Raw genomic sequence first — 23,447 nt, 5'->3', positions numbered from 1 at the left:
AAGTTTTATTGCCGACATGCAGGAGTAGTTCTGATGTAGTACAAAAATAACGTCTTTATACAAATTTTTTTCCTCTTTTTTTTTTTTTTTTTCATTTTCTTTTTTTTTTTTCCTTACAACAGGCTCTGTCCCGCCATGGCCCTGTGGCCCCCCCATGCCCCCTGCACCACCCCCTTTCCAGTTTGCCTTAGCACAAGTGGATTGACCGGTGCTGCCACTGCAGGATCCTGGTGTGATACAGCCTCAGGGAGTCCCAGAATATTGCTTTTTGCTTTAACATTGGGAAAAAAAAAACAGTAAAAATAAACAGGGAATGAGGCAGGAGAAGAACCAGAAGGAGAAAGCAGGGCCCTGGTGGGGTGCTCAGGGGATCCCTGCCCTGCTGCTGGTGGCACAGGGGGTGATGGGCCCACGGGACAGACCCACCATCTTCAAAATAAATAAGGCGAAAGAGCTGGGGCTACTGGCTCAGCTGGGGTGGTGCAGGGAGCTGGTCTGGGTTAGTGTTCACGAGGCCCTGCCTGGCCACGGGGCCTTGGCGAGGCACAGGCAGGACGTAATGCCCGACGTGGCCAGGGAGGTTCAGGTCCAGCCCCCTGTCCCCACAAAGCCACTGCTGGGGTGGCCCAGCTTAGACCCTGTCCCCTTCCCCAGCCCGGGGCAAGAAAAGGCAACAACACGCTACAAACATCTGCAACCTGCTCCCTGCCCATGCCCACTGTGCTGTGAGAGCTGGGCCCAGAGAGCAGTGCAGCCCCAAAAAGCAGAGCAGCTCCCCCAGCTCCAACCCTCCCTAGCTCCCAGGGCAAGGGAAGGCAATGCCAGGGCTGGGAGCAGCCAGGAGCAGGGAAGGAGGCAGCTGAAGAAGGTGCTGCCTTGAGCAGGAGCCCTGGCCCGGGCACTGGGAGCCCTGGGAGCTCTGTGTGAGAACAGTTCATCTGGCAAGACAGGCATCCAGTTCATAAATGAGGCTCAGAAACAATCGTTCCTGTTCTCAGCACAGGCCAAAGCTCTTCCAGTGGCACCGGGTGACAAACCAGGATGTCCTTCCTCTGCCTTGGCACGAGGGCAGAGGCGGCCCCAGGTTTGGGCTGGGATGGCAAGAAAAGCTGGGAACAAATACAGTAGAGACTTCAGCCAGCCCCTCCTATCTCTAGGCGGATTATTTTGGGAAGCTTTTCACATTATAACTCATATATTACATCTGTACCACAACTGAGGGGGGGAAACGCTAAATCAGAATTAATGCAACTGTAACTGCACCTGGGATATGCTACTGAAAAATAAGATTAAAATCATCGATCCTTACAAACTAAAGGAACCAGTGAGAGGTGGGAGAAGGGGCAGGGGTCCTGGCGGGCCAAGTCCTGTGAAACCTCTGAACTGGGGACAGGATCCGACCCCTGCAGGTGGCGCTGCCCCGACGACTCCTCAATCCTGCCGGAGGCGGTGGCCGGGGCTCTCTGGTCACAGCGGTGACCACACAGGACTGGCCAGCGTGGCCAGACCAGGTGGCACGCAAGGACAGAAACAGATTTGATGCAGATGAAGGGAAGTGGGAGGTTTCAAGAAATTCTGCCTTTCGAGAAACCCTGATAAATCCAAGCTTATTCAAACCACAGGGAGCGGGCGCCACGGGCCGGCTCCGCGCCGCACGGCCACAGCTCTGTGCCAGCAGCTTCACCCTTGGAAGTCTCCTCCTTTCCCACGGGCTTTGCTCGATCCAGAGAACAGCATGGTTAAAAAGACAAGAGAGGTAGATTACAGTCATGATTAAAAGCAGATTAGTCATCTAGGCTTCGATTTAAAAAAAAAAAAAAAAAAAACCAACAGATTCCAGAAGATGCCAAGAGGTTGCTGCTTCCAAAAACTAGCTTTTTCCAAAAGTCTTCTCCCTCCGGAGCAGGTGTGAGTGCGTGTCCCTGGACAGAGCTTGGGATTGCTACATTATTCCCCGTCGTGGGACACCGGTATTGCTGTAGGCTGGAGCAGGCGAGGTGAGGGCAGACTGCAGGGTGGTGCTCGTGCTCTTGGGGCATGGGAAGCTACTTCCGGAGGTACCTCTGGGCCAGGATGGCCGCGTCCAAAGGGTTCATGGGCTGCGCGTCGTGGCCCAGGCGCCGCACCGGGGGGATGTTCCCGAACTGCCGCTTCTGCAGGAAGCTCTTGGCCTCATGCAAGGTGTTCTTCTCCTCAGCCAAGAGCAGCTGCTGCCTCATGTAGTTCTCGAACTCGTACTGGGAGCATTCCTCTGTCACCTTCACCTGCAGAGATGGAACTGTCAGAGCCACACCTGGCAGCCCCATGGCTCCTCTGATGGGCCTGAGCTACCACGGGATAACTGGGGTCTTAATGCAGGAAAGGGACCTGCTGCTGGCACGCAGGCAGGACTCCTTGTGAGCTAGCAGTGCCACTAGGACACAGCTCTGGCCACCACAGCAGCTCTGTCCTGACATGGCTCCTCCCAGCACTGTGAGGGTGCAGCTGCCTGACCCCTGTCCCTGTGGCACCACCACAGATCCTGCATGGCTGTCCCCGGGCAGCCAGGCCATGGGCCGGCACTTTAAGCATGAAACACACCGGCAGGAAAACAGGATGTTTGCTCCCATGGCAGAGCTCACTGGGAGCCAGAGCCAACACTGCTGCCTCCTCCCAGCATTCCCAGCTGTGTGTGAGGGAGTGAGCATTGCTGGGAGCGGAGTGAGCTGCTCTCATCAGCTCTGGGGCCGAGCTCACTTCCTGGCAGCTCAGCCAGCTGGATGTGCCTCTTGGTCCCAGCAGCATCAGCCTTTCCTTCCACTGCACAACATGAGGCTGTGTCCTCCCCGCCCTCCCCTTCCCAGCTTGGGGACACAATGGGTGTCATCACAGACAGATTGGCACGGCAGCACAGAAAAAGCAGTTCTGTGGAAAGCAGGAAAACCTACCTCCTGGGGGTTTTCGGGATTAGCCACTTGGTCATCTATATCCGGCACCACTTGCAAAGGGCCGCTCAGCGAGGACATGGACTGCCTGGAGGAGAGCACAGCACTGGGATCCAGAGCATGGCACTGGCTCACCCACCCTCACCCAGCCCCAGGGTGATCCCACCGGGATGGCCATGGCTGCCACAAGCATTTGCACAGGCCTCTCCAGCTGTATCCATCAGCACACAGCAGTGTGGACACACGGGATTTAAAGGCTTCCTGCAGTTCCCAGAGCCTCCTCTGGCGAGGTGAACCAGCCACAGCTGGAACAACACAGCCTGTGGCCAGAGACAGCGTGTCCTGTCTCTCCCCTTGCACATACCAGGACGCTATGATGGAGCTGAGGGAGTCCAGCACTTCAGAAGCTGTCAGCCGCTGCTGTGGGTCCAGGACCAGCAGTTTCCGGATCAAGCACACAGTGTTTTCTGAGACCCGGCCATCCCTGGGAGACACAAACACGTGGTGAGCCCGGGGTGGGCACAGTGGTGGCAGGATGGAAATGCTGGAGGAGCTACAGGAGCCACCACTGCTCTGAGCCTGCGCCACCTTCCCACAAGCTGTCCCAGCCCTGCTCCTGCTTCTTGGTGTCTACTGCACAACAGCCTGTTGTCAGCACTGCTGTGACCCTTGGGGTGCTGAGGGGAGCCCCTCCAGCTCTAGCTGGCCCAGTAAGCCCCCTGTGGCCAGGCAGGAAGGGCAGGCTGTACTCACTCAGGGATGGTGTACTCGGCAGCCTTGATTTTGCGGAAGAGCTCCTGAGGTATGCTGTCGTAGAAGGGGAACTGGCCGTAGAGCATGGTGAAGAGCACCACCCCCAGGGCCCACATGTCGCTGGGCTTCCCACGGTATGGCCGGCCTGCAGGGAGAGCAACACAGCCTCAAAATCCTGGAAAGCACAGCCTTGGCAACCCCCCTCGCCTTCCACAGCAGAGGTGCTGAGTAACCCCCACATGGGACCCTTTTTCTAAGCATTAACCAAAACAATTAAGGCTTCCCATAACATGATACCAAAACTCTTTCCAAGCCACATCCTCTGTGAATGAGCAAATTGTTCATCTCCACACAAGTGTCCTCCTGTTCCCTATGGAGCAGGAATATCCCTGTTGTGAACCAAGGGCATCAGGAACTGCTGTGCTGGAGTTCCCAGGTCAGTGTCCCTCGCACAGAGCCACCCAGCTTGCAAGTCTGGGTCAGGGGAGAGGGAATTCAAGGACCAGGGAGCACAGGGCAGGAAGAGGCAGAAAAGAAGCCCAGAAAGGATAAGGCTGAGCCCATGCAGAAGGATCTCTGACTGTGGGAGGGATCTAGCACACAGCCACTGAAGCCAGATGTAAAGCCACAGAGTGTGCAGGAAGGTGCTTTCCTGCACAAAGACATTTAGACAAAGGTATCAGACAAACCCTAACCCAAGGCTGCTGCAGCCCCAGGATTCACCTGATGGAAATGCTCTTTCTAAGCCCCTTTGGTCACAATAATCAGCACTCAGCAGCATGGACAGGGTCACAAAATCAAACCCTGGTGCTACAGCACAGCACAGGACTCAGGGAGAGACTTCCTCTGACTCACACAGTGAGTCACTGCCGCAGCATTTGGTATTTGTACTAATTATTCTTTGCTTTATATGCTCAGAAAAAGGCACCTCTCCCTCCTCCTCCAACTTTTCCTGCTGTGACATTTCAGCAGCCATCCCTCAGCAGAGACAGCTTCTCCTGGAGACCCACAACAATGATGAATTCCTCAGGCGTTCCAGCTTCCCCCTGCACAGGAGCACCGGCAATACAGAGGGATGTGCCAAGCCTGAAGGTGGTGGTGACGTCTGGAATGTCCTCAAGTAACTTCCCCCCTGATACTTGGAGGGGAACTGCAGACTGAGCAAATCTGAAAGAACGTTTTGGAGAGCACAGGACGGGCTCCACGGGAAGGGCTGTTGGCAGACACCAGAGCTGGGGTGCAGCACAATGGCAGCGAGAGCCAGGCTGGGCAGAGCAGGATGGGGCCCGAGCTAAGGCTGTGCCTTGCAGGGTCTCAAGCAGCAGCTGCAGCTGTCAGAGATCAGCCTGTTCAGTGCCCTGTGGCCAGTTACACCACAAGAGAGCCCTTAGAAGAAACATGAGAAAGTAGCTGAAGGCCTGGATAGATCAGCACCCTAGACTAGAAAGGAGCAGCCCCTTGTAGCCTCCTTCAGCCACTGGAGCCACAACTGCTCCAAGCTCCTGCAGAGCAGTTGGCTTCTATCATCCATCTGGCCACAAGGCCCTCAGGATATCCTGCAGAACAGGAAAGGCTTGCAAAAACCCCAGGATCCACCTCCTCGCCTGCCTTTGCTCCCTTCCTGGCTGGGAGAGAAGTGCCTCAAACCTGCCTGGCAGATCACGATGGAAGAGCTCAGCTGCATTTACTGCTGCTGCCTGCAAACCTGACAAAAAACCTCCTGAGGGGAGTCCACTGGGGCTGGATCTTCCAGGACTGGCTCTCCCTGAGGGCATTTCTGCAATACAGTTGCTTGGGATACCAGGAACAAGTAACTCATATGTTAATGCCTGATATCTGCATCTACAAGAGGGAGAGGCTTTGTATGCACAGTCCCACCTGCACCTGCACCCTTCAACACTAATCTGGCTCATTTGTATGAGAAGAAAAAAACCCCAAAATGATGCCTGGGTCACTACACTGACAACCAGGACCACCTCTGCCTGCTCAAAGGCTGGTACAGGAGCACAGAATCAATCACTGGGTTGGAAGAGACCTTCAAGATCACCAAGTCCAACCCAGCCCCAACACCTCAACTAAACCCTGGCACCAAGTGCCACATCCAGTCTTTAAACACCAGGGATGGTGACTGCACCACCCCCCCGGCAGACCATTCCAGTACTTTATCACTTTTCTGTAAAAAACTGTTTCCTAATATCCAACCTCTATTTCCCTTGGTGCAGCTCAAGGCTGTGTCCTCTGGTTCTGTCAGTGCTGCTGGAGAAAGAGACCAACCCCAGCTGAGCACAGCCACCTTTCAGGGAGTTGTAGAGAGTGATGAGGTCACCCCTGAGCCTCCTTTTCTCCAGGTCCCTCAGCTGTTCCTCACAGGGTTTGTGTTCCCAGCCCCTCACCAGCCTCGTTGCCTCCTCTGGATGTGCTCAAGTGTCTCAACGTCCTCCCTAAACTGAGGGGCCAGAGCTGGACACAGCACTTGAGGTGCAGCCTCAGTAGTGCCCAATATAGGGGAATAATGACCTCCCTGCTCCTGCTGGACACACTACTCCTGATCCAGGCCAGGCCATTGGCCCTCTTGGCCACCAGGGCACTCTGCTGGCTCATGTCCAGCTGCTGTCCATCAGTGTCCCAGGTCCCTTTCTGCCTGGGCACTGTCCAGCCACATCATCCCCAGCCTAGAGCATTGCAGGGGGTTATTGTGGCCAAAATGCAGGACTCAGCACCTGGACTTAATAAACTTCATCTTATTGGACTCTGTCCATCCATCCAACTGTTCCAGGTCTCTCTGCAGAGCCCTCCTACCTTCCAACAGATTGACACACACTCCCAGCTTAGTGTCATCTGCAAATTTACTAATGAAAGACCCAATACCCTCATCCATGTCATCAATAAAAATACTGCACAGAGCTGGTCCCAGCACAGACCCCTGAGGAACACCCCTGGTGACTGTCCCCAGCTGGATGCAGCACCATTCCCCACCACTCTCTGGGCCTGGCCATGCAGCCAGTTCCTAACCCAGCAAAGAGTGCTCCTGTCCAAGCCTGGGCTGCCAGCTTATCCAGGAGTGTGGGAGACAGTGCCAAAGGCCTTGCTGAAGTCCAAACAGACATCCACAGCCCTTCCTGCATCCACCAGGCAGGCCACCTGGTCATAAAAGGAGATCAGGTTGGTCAAACATGACCCACCCCTCCTAAACCCATGCTGGCTGGGCCTGAGACCCTGGCCATCCTCTAAGTCCTGAGTGATGACACTCAGTATAAACTGCCCCATGACCTTACCAGGTACTGAGGTCAGGCTGACTGGTCAATAATTACTGGGATCCTCCTTCCCATCCCTTTTGTGAATGGGTGTCACATTGGCAGCTTCCAGTCATCTGGAACCTCAGCAGTGAGCCAGGACTGATGGTAAATGATGGAGAGCAGCTTCACAAGATCATCTGCCAGCTCTCTCATCACCCTGGGATGGATCCCATCTGGGTCCAGAGATTTATGAATAGAGCAGAGATGAGAGCTCATGGAGAAAAACCTCCTGAAGTAACTGGACAGAAAGCACAGCTGTTCCTGATAGTCCCATGCACTGGGAACAGTTAAAGGCAGGAGGACACCAAGGAAAGCTGCTCAGTGCTAGAGCCAGACTCTGCTCAAAGCCTCTGCTGGAGACAAGGCACAGGCCAGGCTGCTGGAGGGGAAATCCAGCCCAGACTGCTCTGGCCTGCTGTCATCATTCCTTTAATTTTAAGTCACTCCTCTCTGTTGGTCCAGAAGCTGCCCAGAGGGTCACTAATTCCCTCCTGCAGGTGAGCAGCAGCTGGAGGAACTGATGCTCTTAGTGCACAGCTGGAATACACTGACATCCTGGTGGGATCTGGACTGGCTGCCCCTCGGGCCCAGGGCTTTACCTGCAGCTTAAGGGGAGCCTCAGGAACTGAATTCTGACACTGGAAACAGAACATGTGAACATGCTGTCTGCAGTCAGACTCATTTGGGAACAGCCAGATTTGAATTGGCTTTGAAGTTCAGACAAGCCTTAAGAAAAAAGCCAGGCTTGCTCCTTCCCTCCAACTTTCCCAGCTGGAAAACCAGACCAAGTCTCCTAACTGGACCTTAATTAAGAGGCTCTGATGAAGGTACATATGGGAATACAACAAATGGTTTTATTTATTGTCAGGAGGCACAAATGAGTGAAATGAGTGTGGAGGGGAATTCCTACCGCTGAGCACGTCTGGGCTGATGTAGGCAGGGCTCCCACGCTGGTCCTTCAGCAGGTCATCCTCACTCACCAGGTGCTTCCCCAGGCAGAAGTTGGTGATGGTGATCCTGTGAGTCCTGTGGGAGAAGCACAGGGTGTCAGGGAACACAGACAGCAAACTGACTACTCCAGAACAGGGACTGTGCCTGCCTGTGGGGCTTTCTGGGGAGCTTGAGGTGCTGGGAGAAGACACACAGAGCTGTAAAATGAACTTCACGCCAAAGGAGAGCCTGCCAGCAAGGCTTGCAAGGCACTCACAGGGCCAGTAAAAGGGTCAGTGACAGCTGTGACAATGTCTGGGTGGCTGTGTCAGTGTTGCTGTAAGCACAGGGTGTACCTGGCTCATCTTGCAGCCACACAATCTCCCAGGAGCATCCCAGCCTGCAGCACCAGAGCTGCAGGATCTCCCCCAGGTGCTGCCTCACCAACAAAGCTGAGGTTTATTTTAGCTGCTGATTCTGCCCTGCACTTTCCAGCTGCCATCTTCTCCACACAGTATTTTCTGGCAGCTGAGGGAAAACACCCTGTGGAAGCTGCCCCGTGCCTGGCCCCCGAGCACTGAGTGTTTACAGACACCAGAGGAGCTGCAGGAGTTGCCATCAGACCCAGCACAACTACATCTGTGTCACTCCAGAGTCCCACACAGGAGCCTGGTGGAAGTTCCACCTGATCCACAGGGCTGCTCCCCACACACAAGTGTGCACAACACAAAGCCTGATCAACACCCAAAAACCTCACACAGAAAAGGGAGAGCTGCAGGTACACAAAATTTCTTTATTACTTCACCCCTACTTCCCTATGCTACTGCCAACTCCCATTAAAGATTCTTCAGTGAAAGTGAGCTAATTACAAAACTATTGTTCCATTAATCTTCCCTGTCATTCAGATAATTTGGATTTTAACTTATAATGTAAAGGTGTGAATACAAAAACACTGTCTGGAAGATTTCTTGAAAAGTATTTCACAACTAGAGCCTGAGAGAATGGATTAAGTCAGTCACAATAATCAGGAAACATTTCCAGCCAGTCTCACAGACAAATGAAAAAGAACCAAGTGTGGGTTGGCCATGGAGAGCTGGTTATTAAAACAGACAGACTTGTGTTTAAGAAGTGTTAGCTTCAACTGTCAGGAGACTTCCCTGGCTGAATAACAAGCTGCAGGATTTGTTAAGGATTTAAAAGACTAAGTGTTCTATAGGACACTAAAATGTTCTGGGTTGCTTGGTTCTATTTAGTCCCTGAAATTTGATTCTATCTGTAATCACCCAACTCCTCCTGCACTGGCTAATGGGGAAACCTGAGAGGCTTTAATGTCTGTGGGGAAGGAGGTGTGAGGGAGCCCCAGGTGGGACGTGCCTGCCAGGCCCTTGCAGGGCCACATTGTTACCTCCATTCCCTGCCGTGAGAAGGGACCTGGCTCTTTGTGAGTGGAACAAACGGTTCTGCTCAGCCCCACCGGCTGCTCCTCTCCATGGAGATGGCTCTTACACCTCTCCCACCCTTCCCAGTGACTCACTGCTGCACAGGCTGCAGCTTCCCCTCACCAACGCTGAGTAAAAAGCAAAAGCAGAGATGTAACACAAAGAGTGCCTCTTGGCAAGTGTGTTCAAAGCTTCAAACACCTCCCCCTGCCAGTGGGGCCCTGGGTGTAGCCCCATCGTGGGGTGCCCCCCTGCACTCAGTGCCCAGAAAAAGAAGGGAAGTTCTGCATGGATCCTTTAAAGCACCAACCTTTGTCTGCCTCTTCCAGCAAGGAGGAGAATCAAAGCAGCAAGCAGAAGAGATTTATCTCACAGCAGCTCGACAGAAACAACTTGAAACAACTTAGAGGTGGCCCTGAGAAGCAGCAGCTGCTGCGTGTGTGTGTGTGTGTGTGGGGGGGAACCAAGAAGTTCAAGCTCTGTAGATAAAACCCGTTTTCTTTCAGTGTTAGGGAGGAGAAAGCAGCAAGCTGTGAGCCCAGCAAACCTGCAAGCTTTGTAGACTCAAAGCCTGCAGAACACTCCAGCCTTCCCGCTTTTTATTCATTCCACAGAAACCCAGACAGTGTGAAAAGGATGAATTCCACTCATTCTTCAAGTTAGAGCAAAATATTTAGTCAGTAATGTAATCCTGGAGGAGAGAGCAGAGGATCTGATCTGAACTAGGCTGCCAGCTAAAGAACACAGACCCCAAGGCACTGAGCAGCTCCAAGAGCCACCAGACCACTACACCCTGCCCTGAGTTCCTGCTGAGCTCCTGCCCCTCTCTGGGCTGGTCCCTCCAGGTCTGCAGCAGCTTCCAGCACCTGCCAGGCTCCAGAGGCTCGTGTCAAACCAGCAATGGAACAAGGGAGCCATTTCATACACAAACACACGCTGGACAGAAGTGCTTTTGTTTAGATAAGTCAATATTTCACTGCTAGCAAAAACACAGCAGTGCGGCAGTCAGATCTAACACTGCTGTGATTGTAGGACAGCCAGCAGGGCTGGGAATGCCTTTAGCATGATGGAGGGTGAATGATGGGAACAGAACCAAGCACTATGTGTTTTTGGTTCTTTTTAATATATATAAAATCAGTACTTCTCTTGCAGGTTACTAAATTACTATAAAATTCAGTTTTCAGCAGTTAGAATCCAAAAGGAAGTCCTGACAAGGGGGCACTAAGCTGGGTGGGAAAAGTGAACCACCTAGCTGGGGCTAAATTAGTTTTTTGAGATTAATTTATATAACTTGGAGCTATTTTGTGTTTTTGCACAGCCTGCTTTCCTTTCCCTCACCCTCCTGCACAAGAGCACTCAACAAGTGCTGCCTTTGGCTGTGTATTAGAAATCTGCTTTAAGGAAGAAACAAGACTACTGCCAGGCCAGCAGCTCTCCAGCACACTTACCTTTTGTTTAGCACCATGTTTCCTAGTTTCAAGTCTCTGTGCACAATATTTTTCTGTAAAAAAATATAGGAGTATGAGCAAAAGCCTATTTGTTTTAGAAGTATACATTTCATACTTGCACAAGAGCACTAAAAAGAAATCATGGCATTTGCACTCTCTGAAATAATCCAGGTCAAGGTTTCAGGTCAGGTTCCATCCTGAGTGCTTTGTGCCCTTCACTTTTGATTGTGATCAGGACAGAACAAGCAAATTTGCTACTCTGAACACAAAGACAGACTTAAGTGTACCTAAAAGACCTGAAACTCAAGTGCCCAGCCTTGGTTAGAGCAATCTGATGAACATTCCTTCACCAGACCCATGCTGCAGTGCCCTGCCAAGGCAGGACACACGTCCTGTGTCACAGGGGAACCAGTCAAACAGCAGCAGAATCCATTTTTATTATAATAGTTTCTAGTTAATTGATCTCAGAACTTGTAGCTCGAGGTTCTGATCTCCAGTCAATTCTTACACTGTGATTTATTTTGCTTTGCAAGGAAACAGTTTCTGTTTCCTGTCTTTGATCAGGTTCTGCTCTCCTCTTTGACTGCCCCTGTCTGAGGTTTACACACTGTGGTTCACCTGACCTGCCTTCAGCCCAGCTGGCCCCTCTCCACAGCCCACAAACACCACATTATCATCCAGATAGGTGAGGAGCAGGCAGGGAAGGGAAAGCACTTTAGGGCTTGGGGCATGAGATCTTCTGGAGAACACAGTTAACATCCACGCCCCGTAACCTGCCCCCCACTGCCTGCCCCAGGAAGTTTTGAAGCCATCTACTATTCCAATGTGGGAAAACTCTGCCTCCCAGCACTGGAAGGGAGCTCTCTTTCCAAGCTCTCACCTTGTGTAATGCTTCTACCACTCGTACCACGTCATAAAATATCACCACGGTCTCCCGCTCGCTGAGTCTCTTCTCTTTAATGACATAATGCTGCAGATTGATCAAATCTGCTGTTTTGTCACTGAAATCGTGAGCACAGAGACAGTCCAACACCAGGCAAATACGCTTCTTCATCTTCCTGACCATCCTGTTGGCTTCAAGATCTTCTATGATTTCACAAGCTCGGTCCTGTGGGGAGGCAAACACAGCAGGAACCCCTCAGGGAAGGTCCAGGGCACATGCACAGAGCCTGGCAGAATAAATAACTGGATAACTGGGGGGTGAGCTCAAAATAAGCAAATGAAATCAGTGCTTGGTATTTGTCCCAAGGTAGGATTTCAAAAAGATACAAGAGCTCTACCTAATGAATCACAGAATCCCAGACTGGTGTGGGTTGGAGGGAACCTTAAATTTCATCTCATTCCATCCCCTGCCATGGGCAGGGACATCTTTCAGTATTCCAGATTTCTCCAAGCCCTGTCCAACCTGGCCTGGAGCACTTCCAGGGATGGGGCAGCCACAGCTTCTCTGGGCAGCCTGTGCCAGGGTGTTCCACCCTCACTGGGAAGAACTTTTCCTAGGAAGAGGAGGAGGAAGTGCAGAAGGCAGAGGAAGTCTCTGCTGTGTGGCTCTGTGTGCATGTCAGCACTAATGCTCTTTACACACACAGAGACCTTGAGCTGAACCCAGGACAGCTCTGAAGTGGAGCAGCCTCTGGGAACAGAGGGATCCAACACACCATTCATAAGAAGAATGGAAATCTCAAGGCACAATTAGCAGTTCTTCCGTGACAGTAAACAAGACCCAGCTGAATTGGACATTTGGCTTATTTAAGACTTAGTACAGATGGTTTCAAGTGAAAAGTGTGTTGGCAAAATGTAACCAGCAAGTCAGGCAATACCAACACTCAAAGCAGTAATTGCTATCAGCCCCTCACATCAGTGAACAGCCCTAAAGTCACCAACAGCAACACAATCCACTCACACAAAAACTGACCAGCAAAGTGACTGGTTTAACTTGCTGAAACAGTTTCTTGGCTATTTGTGCCCTCTTACAAGTTATAAACAGTACAGAGATCAGAAAGCACAAATATAACTCTAAAAGGTGCTAGATTAATTTGCCAATGAAATAGCTGTTGTTTTGTTTGAAAGGGGAGTCCTGAGTGCCTGTCCTGTCTGTGAATGTTCTCACATTTCCCAAAATCCTACTGTACTCTCCAGAGCTCCTGTTTGCAGCAGTGGTTAACCTCAGAGTGCTGCAACTTGGACACACAAGAGCAGGGTCAGCACAAAATGTACATTAAACAAAAGCAGCTCAATCTGTGAGCAATCCCTGGCACTGCCCCAGCCTGGATGGTGACCAAGAGTACCTGGAAGAGCCCGTGATGATGGACCACTCCTTCCTGATTGTGGAGCAGGGAAAGAAGAGAATACTCCGTGTGCAGCAGCATCTTGCCCTGTCGCTCCTCCTGGGTTTCTATTCCTTTATCACCTCTTTCTTCTAAGGTGAGAATCTTCAGGAAAAGGGAAAATGCCTTTACAGCTCCCACAGGCACACAGATGCCCCCAAGCCCTCTCCCATTTTTGGCATTCCCATGTGTTTAACTGCTCTGATGGTTGTGTCCTTGCCACAGGCCTGTCTGAACTCAGCACCATCAGTGCAGAATGCACAGCAGCAGCTTCGTTATTACCATGGAAAGGTGGCTGTTTGCAAATATCCCAATATGTTTGCAATAACTCCTCCTGGAGCTGCCCCATTCAGGTACAGATCCAAGGGCTCTGGGAGAGCAGCACAGGCCTCATCTCAGGGCTGATCTGGGCACAGATCTGTGCCTGGCAGTGCTGCCCTGCCAAGGGGGAGCTGCAGTAGCTGTGTCCCACTGCACTGGTTCAGCCCACAGCACTCACTGACTGCCCAAGTGCTTCTGCACAAGAGCTGGGGAGTCCTGAAGGTTTGGGAGCCTGCACTTTGCTTACCTTCAGCTGATAAAAGTCATCTGTCCCGTCCTTTCTTGCCAAACACTGAACAATACTTGGCACAGGGGAGTTACCTAAACGTGGACCTACAGCACAAAGCAGAAACAGACTTGTTTTCCCTCCAGCAGCAGTGACTAACACAGGTTACATCAGCTGTCACCAGTTATGTTTGCTTGCACCAAGTTCCCTTTTTTTGCATGAGCTTGAGTGCATTTTCACAAATCTAAAGCCAAAAAAAAAAAAAAGGTCTTGAACTCTGAAACTTTTTGGGATAATGTTTCATTTGTTCCCTGGAGAAACATTTATCAAAGCCCACACGTGGCCCAGCTGTTTGCAGAAATCCTAATTTCTGCATGCCTGAACCACACAGCTATTACATTCACAGCAACACCCATGGCAACTGTTACTGCCACACCTGGGAACACAGCTGCCACCTCTGCAGGGATGGCTCAGGGGTGTCCAAATCAGCCCAGATTTCAACTTAACATACAGTCTCCACTCCTCACTTGAAATCAGTAAGCTCAATTGATTTTCCATTGGTTTCCAATGTTAAGTCTGTGATTTATATAAGCAGTTCTGAACCAATTCGAGCAACTCTCCAGAGCTGGCAGAGTGGCCTTGCCTTGGTACATACCACTTTGAGTGACCACTAATTAATATTTAAATTGCCCCCACACTGATGTGACAATACACTCTAGGTCAGCAGGGCTGAACATCTCCCCACAGCTCTAATCAAAACAAACCCCAACGAATTTGGTATTTAACAAAGTTTAAGAAGAGAGTTAAAAAAATAAAACAAAACTCAACAAAAAAAAAACTTCAGGGGGTAAAATCAAGATGTCATATTTCTCTCCCAAGCCCTGCTTGCCTTGCAGCATTGGCATCCCATGTCTCCTCAGCTTGGCCAGCTGCAGGAGCTCCAGTGACCTCCACTCTCAGGTAAGTTACACACCTGCTCCCACTCATTCCAAAGTGCCTTTTGTTTTCTGTTTTGCCACCAGCAGCCACCCTGCCAAGTGCAGAGCCCCCTCCCTGCTTACCCAGGATGAAAGGACCTGCTCTCTTGGCGTTATTCCCAGAAATCCCCGCGCACAGAGCCTTTGCTTTAGCGGATGTTTCCCCGGCTCCTCTGTCCGATGCTCGCCGCTTCATCCTTGGCTCTTGAGAGAGGAGAGACATCACATCTGATCAGCCACCGAGTTATTTTCAACTGTTATCCCTGATTTCTACTGGAAGGCTCTCACCTACGGATGCACTGGTGGCTCTGCCCACTTGTGTGTCTACACACAGCCCTGGTTCTGTGCTGACAGACCAGGGGTGGGCTGCAGGCTGGGAGCAGCTCTCAAGGCATAAATCAGCCTCCTTATTCAGGGCAACATTTCCTACAACAGTTGTTTGAGAGACATAGTGGGAACAAGTCAAGATAATTAAAGCTTGTTTTACAGCAAAAACAAGTTTGCAAATTAACATATTCCAAAAAGCTCCTAAAGAAGATGCCCAAGTTAGCCCTGTGTATGGGTGTCTGCTGCTGCTGCAGCCTTTTGGGGGTTCCTCCACAGAGGATCCGCACAAGGAATTGCAGCCACCCACTGAGTCCCTCAGAGGCTCCAGTCTGTTCCCTCAGACAGCCAAGAATGTACAAAACTGACCACAAAAATTAGTATCTTTCACCTTGCCCAACAAGGGCATAGAAAACAAGCACAATAGTTATTGTGAGATTCAGTTCAGTTCAGAGTGTTTTTTTCAAAAATGTATTTTTAGACTCGAAAAAAGTTCCCTCTCTCTTTGTGCTTCTTTAGGCTCTGACCTTATTACATCTCAATCTACCTACATCCAGTGCAGCTGGAATTTGGAGTCCAGCACATAAAACCCTGTCACCTGAGCCTCCCTGTGCAGGAATCAATGCTGTGTTTAGAACTAACACACTATTAAATGCTCCAATGGACATTCCAGTAAAAGGCAACACTGGTGACAACACGTGTTGTTCTCCTGCACAACCACTATGGGCAAAAAACCATTTGATCTATTAAATGTGAATGTCATGGTTTGCATCCAGGAATTTATCCAAGGTCCACACATCACCATTATTCAGCACTCAACAACTAAAACTCAGCTAAATTTCTGCACTCCTCCTTATTCAGGTAGTGCAGAAATTTTGATTTCCAACGTCCATTTTCTGCTGCTCAGAAACCTGAAAATAATTTGCACAGCCAAGACTTGAAGGGCCAAATAAATTCGAGGTTTATGAGTAAAACATTTCCTTCTCTCAAGAAAATCTTGTTTCAGTTTAGATGGAAAAGCATCTCTCAGGTGAGCTGCTGGGTGTGGTGTGAGCTCTCCACATCCATCAGCTCCAGCCAATGGAAGCTTTGAGCCCAGTACAGCTCCTCTTCATCTCTAGGTTTTGGAAAATGGTTTCAAAGACTTTTGCAAACTTCTACACATTCAATGTCTGTGTTCTCACTTTTTAAAGATACTTTGGGGGGTGGGTTAGAAGAAGAACCAGGCTCAACTCCATTTCCTTACTCAGACCCAATCCCAGGAGTTCTTCCCTAAGAGGTTACTACAACAGACAGGAGAAATTTTTTTATAAGTTGTACATATTTGCTTTGGAAGATCCCAAGTGTTTCACCACGTAAGAGATTGATAAATCACCTCCCTGTGAGTGAAGTTCACCCTCTGGCAGTCCCACCCTTTCTGTGGACACAGGCTGATGTCACTGCATTGATTCATCCAGCAGCACCTGTCCAGGAGCAGTGACAGCCAGGAGATAAAGGGAGGAGTCTTGCAGCAGACTTTGCAACCCTGCACTCCTGGCTGCCAGCACCTTCACACCTCCACAGAGCAGTGTCACCATCCCAGTGGGCTGAACAGGACATGGTTCTGACCCCCACATGCTCCTTGCTCTGTTCATTCTGCATTCCTGACCCAACTTCCTTATGAACTCCTCCTCCTCCTCTCCTTGTGCATCACCACCTCTGCTGGAAACATGTGAGTAACATTTCCGCTGGAGAAAACCCCCTGCACAGGAACTCTGAGATAAACCCATTGTGCAATCCGGGCTGGAAGGGCTTGCTGGTGTTACTGTAATCAAATGGTGTTACTGTAATCAAAACAATCCCAGGACTCACGTAGTTCAGCATCAACTGTATCGTTACCCTTCTTCCAAACTAGGTTTTCCAACGTCTCAGGAGGCAGGAGTCATCACCTTGGAGAAGGCTGGATGGGTAAAAGGTCGAGGACTCTGTAATGTGAAATGAGATACGCTTGATGCTGCAGTTGTGGATTATTCTGATTATGATAACACAGGATGCACTGAACCTTTATGGCCTCAAACATCTCTGTTTGGGCTCAGAAAAGGATTGAAGCTCCTGGTGAGAGAATAAAAAGGCTCTTGAAGTTCAGTCTCTGCACTGTAGGACAAACTCCCGTGTCACCCATCTCCAAAGTGATGGAGGACAGACCTTTGGAGCAGGGACAAACACAGGCTCCACTTCAATCCCTGCCATGCTGCACCTGCTTGGGCTTAACAGCATCTCAACACCTGACTGAGCACCAAGAGACTCTTTGCCACCACCAGCAGCTTTTTATCACACCAGGAGTTAACAGAGTTCAGGTCAGACCATTATCTGATATCAGTGTCCCTGGGATGGAGTGTTTTAAGCATGGGTTTGTCCTGGTTCCTTGCAGAGATGTAGGAACCTCTCTCGAGACTGATCCTGCTGATGTTAAAATGATTTTTTTTTTCTTTTCTGCCTTAAGAACTGTGAAGTCCCACCTGTTTGTGGGCAGATGCATCTCTGCCCCCCAAATCCAGATTGAATCAAACCACCCTCCTCCCTTGTCCTGCCACTGGAACAAAAATAGTCCCTCACACAGACAAAGTTACAAATCCAGCACAAAAATGAATAGTTAGTTTTGATGTGACATACGGGATTTATCAAACATCTCACTGGAGAAGCCAGTCTAAAGCCTCTCACTGTGCTAGCTATGGCTTTAATAAAATTATGAATCAATTAATTTAGAAATCTAAATGTAATGTCTTTTAATTATGTAGCTTAAGGAAATTGTTTAATTCCTGAATTACTGCATGTCCCAGTGCCCGGTGGAACAACAATGGAAAACATGAGAGGAGGAAACTGCCCTTTTCATCCCAGAATAAGAAACAAGCAAGTCCTGCAGTCCAGCAGCCACAGCTGGGAGCTGGAAAAGGTACCTTTGGGGCATGAGCAGGATTACTCAGCAGCACAGAAACACCCATGGCTCCAGAGAGGTTGATCCAGCCCTCACTGCACTTTCAGGGGGTTTGTCTTGCACTAAGGGCACAACACGAGCTCAGTGGGGGTTACACTTCTTGTGTGAGACTGGGAACCCCAAAAATGAAAAATGCTCGACCCCGCTGCTGTGATGAGCTGGTTGTGGTGAATAAGGCAGTGGATGAGCTGGGAACTAGCAGCAGGTGACAGAGCCCAAAGAGCACCTGCTGTAAGTTCAGGACTGCTGAGAAGAAACTCCTTCAAGGAACTCACACCATTCCAGGGAGCCTCAGAAGCCTCTGGAGCCAACAGAAGGGAGACATCCCACCACTCACTGCAGCAGCATTCCTGCCCAGTGCTCCCTCCTCAATCCAAAAGCTGTAGCAGTTGGGATGAAGCTGGAGAGCTGCTCCACAGGTTTTTTTGTCCCTCTCTGTGCAGCCTTCATGTTTGCAAAAATGAAGCTAAAAAAATGGAATCACACGAGCAGCATCAAGCTGCACCTTTTCCCACCCAAATACCACAGTGGGCAGTATTTACCAGTGACAGTTAACCCAAGGTCACATTTAAACCTGGCTCATGGGAAGCTGTATGACCTAAAATCCTCCATGAACAAAACATTAAATGGATAAAAGCTGGAGCACAGCCCAGCTTCCCACATGGAACACCAGCAGGTTGGTGTCACTGCAAGGAGCAACAATCCCAGAGTTGCCTCACTCCTTCCCGGGCAAAGCCGGCCAGGAACAGCTCAGACCCGAGTCATCAGCACTCCCAGGGACAGAGCCTCACTTCTCATTGGAAAAGCTTCCCTGAGAACAGGCGGAGTTTGGATCAAGCAGGAGTGCAGAGGAGTCACTGGCTGGGGGATTAAAGGGAATGTTTGCAGGGCAGATCCCAAGGAAAGCAGGCTGTTGCATTAAGTGTATGAAATTTGGTCAAAAACACACCCCTTGTGTCCCAGATGATCCTCAGAAACCAGAAATGCATCCAGAGACATCAAAGACCAATAACACACCATCTCACCCTGGGAGCAGGGAGAGGAAAATCACCCATTAAGTGTCTCAAAGGGCTTTTTAGCTTCTCTTCCTCCTCAAAAGGTGAAATTTCTACCCCCTCATCCACAGCCCACCCTTACTGTCTTCCTCTCATGTCACACACAGAATGATCTAGGGGGGAAATTGAGCAAGAAAGTCATGTGTGGTAGCATGTACTTCATTAAGCTGATGTGCATTTAAATATTTAAATGACTCTTACTCGGGCAAAAGTTACTTTCTGGACATAGTGTCCTTCAAAACTTCAGTCACAGGACTTTTGTTTTGTTCTTCAGTGCCAGACCAGGCCCATCCTGTCTGTGCTGTCCCTCCTCCTGCAGCCAACTCAGCCTTCCTGACATCAGCCAGGCACAATTTCATCCCTAAAGATAATGTGGAATGCACAGGGGAAGCCTCAGCCCTTCCCTGGCTCCTTTACTCATCATCTCACATGGGCATGTGGGGAGGAGGAATGGGGGGATCAGGGTGGGCTCCACTCCTTTCCCTCTGCACAGCACAGGGAGATTCCCTATGCAGGAATGTTATCATTACTGAAGGCTCTGGGAGTTGAACCATTCTCTAAGAGAAGTAATAATATATATATATATATATATATATATATAAAGCCCATTGGATGAGTCAGTCCAGCCTGTGTTCCGCTGCGCTGCCCTTCCGGGAAGGGAAGCCTGCTCCCAAAACGGAGCCCTGACTCACAGGCTTCTTGGAACTGAGCTGAGACTCATTCAACTTCTTCCCTAAGCGAGAAGTTCTCTCAAAACCAGGCACAGAGTTTCTCTGCCCACAGGAGCAGGAAGAATCCTGGGGCACTGGTGCAGCATGAGGGGCTGGGACAGCCCTGTGCTGTCGGAAGGCACCCAGGGAAGTCTGGACTCGCTCAGCTCTACAAACTGGGAGACAGGAACACCTCTGACAGCCTCTCCTGAACCACCCCACCAGAAATCCTCCTTCCTCAGCCCAGCCTGAGGATCAGTTGAATCCCAGGCACATGAACAAAGCACAGCCAGCACCTGGGAGCCCCTACAGGAGCCCAGCACACCTTACCTCCACTCACATCCAGCTGTGGTCAGCCTCCAGCTCCTCAGGGACAAAAAAAGCTTCCACAGGCCAAGTCACACTTCAGGGAAAGCAAATTCCATCCCGGCCACCCCCCCTGGCAGCCGGGGAAACTCTGAAGCACAGGGTTCCAGTGCGTAATTACGGTGCAAGCAACAAGCCAGGCTTTCTTCAAGCCCTTCTGATGCATCAACACATGAGATAGCCAAGGACTCATCTCTGGGAGTTCCCTCTTCGGTTACATAAACACCAACCTCAGCTTAACCCTTTCGTGCTCTAGCACAGGCCACATCCACCAGGAAAAATCCGCATTCCAGCCCAACATCCTCACAGCAAGAGCCTGGAAATGCAGCTGCAGCACTTGAGGCTGCACTGCTGCCACGGCACATGAGTCCCTGACCCGGTCTGTGCCTGTGGTCAGGCCCTGCTCACCTTCCAAACCCCACCAGGGGTGAGGGGTGGGTTGTATTACAAAGTTTTATTTCTCATTTATTGCTTCTGGCATTATCAATATGCCCCAAGCCCCTGCAGCAGGACCTCTGTGTGCACACACACGTGCTGACACTTCCCTGTGAGGTGTGGCTGCAGTTTCTCACAGCGGTGACTCACCTGGCCCTACCTGGAGACAAACGTGTTGAAGTTACCTGCACACACTGCCAGGCCTGCGCTGCTGGGCTTTGCAGTATGACAACACGCTGATAGGAACTGCACACTCATGAAAAAATATTAACCAAAATAGCCTGTTTCACACAGAAAACGACCACGGACACACAGAGCCTACTCTGTCCAGCAAGAGCTCCCAGCTGGAACTCCCAGGCAGGAAGGAGACACACAATGAACCTGCCCAGAGCACCTGGAGCCTCTGCACAGGTAACACCCCCCTGAGCTCAGTGGGCAGCTCAGGCACAATCCCCAGGGTTGTCCCTGCTCATAGTCACAGAATAGTTTGGGTTGAGAGGGACACCTTAAAAACCCTTCCACCCTCCTGCCATGGGCAAAGAGCCTTTTCACTATCCCAGGTTGCCCCAAGCCCCGTTCAACTTGGCCTGGAACATTTCCAGGGATGAAGCAGCCACAGCTTCTCTGTGCCAGGGCCTCCCATCCTCACAGGGAAGAATTTCTCCCCAGTATCCCATCTAACCCTGCCCTCTGTCAGTGTAAAGCTACTCCTCCTTGTCCTGTCACTTGAGGCTCTTGCAATTAGTCTCTGTCCAACTTTCTTGTAGCCCATTCAGGTACTGGAAGGGGCAGTTATGTCACCCTGAAAGCTCTTTTCTCCAGCTTGAACAACCCCAATTCTCTCACAGCAGAAGTGCTCCAGCCCTCTGATCAACTTGGTGCCTCCTCTGGACGCGCTCCAACAGGTCGATGTCCTTTCAGTGCTGAATCACAGCACAGCTCAGTGCCTGTGAGGCTTCCCTTGCCTGTTCCAAGCTCTGTAACATCCCGAGGGTCACAGCCCAGCTGAACTTTGCTTTTAAGGAACTCAGTTATATGATCAAACCGTCAGCATGGATACCACAGAGAAACAATCAAAATATATCCTGAATATATATCCTGAATCCTGACTGCTGCTGGCCCAGGGCTCCATGCCAGCAGGTGGGTGTCCCTCACCTGGGTGCCAGGCACCTCACCTGTGTCCCATCGTGTCCCTGCTGCCTCAGAGGAGCTGCCTGTCCCACAGCACATGGCAGAGAGGTGGTGGCTCAGCCCCACCACACCAGGCAACAGCCTCTGCTCCGACTTCTCCAGCTCCCCCTGGACGTGGGATCGCAGCCCGAGACCCTCAGCACACCTGCTCATACCAGCAGATGTCAAGCCCATACATTAAGGCTCTAAACTAGAGAAGAACTGAATCCCCAGCACTGGTGCAGCACATTCCAGCACAGTCTGGGCAGGAGGGAGCAGCTGGATGGGCACATGAGGAACCCTAAACCCCTCAGGGGGTGGAGGTGCCGAACTTTGGGGTCCCCCAGCAGTGAGACCTCTCATACCCCCAGTTCTGCACAGGCAGCAGGGCCCCCAAAGGCCATGACCAGAGAGGGACAGCACCCGGCTCTGGGGGTGGGAGCTCCCCCAGCCCCCTCAGCCCCTGGGCTGAGCTGCCATGGCAGTGCAGGGCAGGGTCTGTCCCTGGCTCCGACACCTGCTGGTGTTACTCACCCTCACCCAGAGGCACAGCCCTCACCTACTCACTGCTGAGGCTCCTCCTCGGCACAGAGATCCCAAAAATCTAAATTCAAAACTGGCTATAAAACCAGCCCCAATCACGGGCTGTGCCTCCTCCGGCCCCCCGGACCTGTCCCTGCGCTGCTGCCGGGCAGAAAGGGACGAACGAGCGATTTAGCACGGGGCCTTTTCAAACCACCGGCAGCACCGAGCCGAACCGGGAGCCCAAGCCGCCCCCGAGCCGCCGGCACCTGGGGGGCTCCCCCGGTCCGGTGCGGTCCCGTCGAGGCCCGGCGGACGGTCGGTACCGGCGGCGCCTCTCCCGCAGCGCCCGGCACGGGCTGGGCCAACGCGGGGCTGCGGCGGCGCCCCCCGGACACGGAGCCCGACCGGCCCCTCGCATGGTGGGACCGGGATGGTGACGGGCGCCGGGACCGTGTCCCCCGGCTCAACCCTGATCCCGCTTCCCTCCTCATTCACCGGCGGCCCCAGTTCCCCCCGCTCTCTCTCGCCCCTCACTCACCCACGGCCCGGCCTCGGTTCCCCCCGGTCTCGCTCGCCTCTCACTCTTCCATGGCCCCGGCCCCAGTTTCCCCCGGTCTCTCGCCCCTCACTCAGCCATGGCCCGGCCCCGGTTCTCCCCGGTTCCCTCCGTTCTCCCTCACCCCTCACTCACCCACGGCCCGGCCCCAGTTCCCCCAAGTCTCTCGCCCCTCACTCACCCGTGGCCCGGCCCCGGTTGCCCCCGATTCCCCCCGCTCCCTCACCCCTCACTCACCCATGGCCCCGGGCCCGGCCCGGCCCGGCCTCGCTCCGCTCCGGCGGCCGCCTGGCACCGGAAGTGACGCGCCGCCACCGCCCCCCGCCCCCTGCCGGCCGCCGCCGGGACGGGGAAACGGCGGCGCTGATTGGGCGACAGTGACAGCGCGGGTGGTGATTGGAGGAGAGAGCGGGGGGCCGGACCGGCTTTTGCAGCGGGCTCTGATTGGTTGCGGCCCGCAGCAGAGACGTAGGCAAGCAGCGGAGGCTGATTGGCTGTGGTGCCATGAACCCGTCGCTGATTGGCTCAGGCCGGGACCAGGAGCCCAGAGGGTTGGTGAACACGCGGGAGATTCGAACGCGCCGTGATTGGCCAGGGGGCGGTGCCTGCCCAGATGGCCCCGCCCACAGACCCCGCCCTGCGACACCAGGACCCCCGGGCTGGGACACCCCGGGTTGGGTCCCCCCGACCG

At 52.1% G+C, this 23,447-nt stretch overlaps 1 protein-coding gene across 1 annotated transcript; it reads right to left on the bottom strand.

Moving 5' to 3' along the window:
* Positions 1–1,145: 1,145 nt before the first annotated feature.
* Positions 1,146–23,067, bottom strand: STK40 (serine/threonine kinase 40). The gene is made up of 12 exons (XM_083879416.1): positions 22,994–23,067; positions 16,817–16,929; positions 14,726–14,845; positions 13,686–13,771; positions 13,079–13,222; positions 11,671–11,898; positions 10,791–10,843; positions 7,884–7,999; positions 3,678–3,822; positions 3,289–3,408; positions 2,928–3,012; positions 1,146–2,264 (listed from the first exon to the last, which is right to left on the bottom strand). Exons 3-12 carry the CDS (start codon positions 14,835–14,837, stop codon positions 2,046–2,048), a joined length of 1,308 nt encoding a protein of 435 aa, XP_083735542.1. The 5' UTR covers positions 14,838–14,845; positions 16,817–16,929; positions 22,994–23,067; the 3' UTR covers positions 1,146–2,045.
* Between the last annotated feature and the right edge of the window lie 380 nt (positions 23,068–23,447).

Source organism: Zosterops lateralis (assembly GCF_965231275.1).
Source record: "Zosterops lateralis genome assembly, chromosome: 28".
Taxonomy (NCBI): Eukaryota; Metazoa; Chordata; class Aves; order Passeriformes; family Zosteropidae; genus Zosterops; species Zosterops lateralis.
The sequence above is the reverse complement of the archived record's forward strand: the minus strand, read 5'-3'. Positions and strand labels throughout refer to the sequence as shown.

Excerpts from the sequence above, each read along its gene's own strand:
- STK40 (XM_083879416.1), bottom strand. The coding sequence starts at position 14,837 with ATGAAGCGGCGAGCATCGGACAGAGGAGCCGGGGAAACATCCGCTAAA. Across the intron at positions 13,772-14,725 it reads AGCAGGTCCTTTCATCCTGG|GTCCACGTTTAGGTAACTCC; the intron begins GTAAGCAGGGAG and ends TTTGTGCTGTAG. Across the intron at positions 8,000-10,790 it reads AACATGGTGCTAAACAAAAG|GACTCACAGGATCACCATCA; the intron begins GTAAGTGTGCTG and ends CTTCTCCCACAG.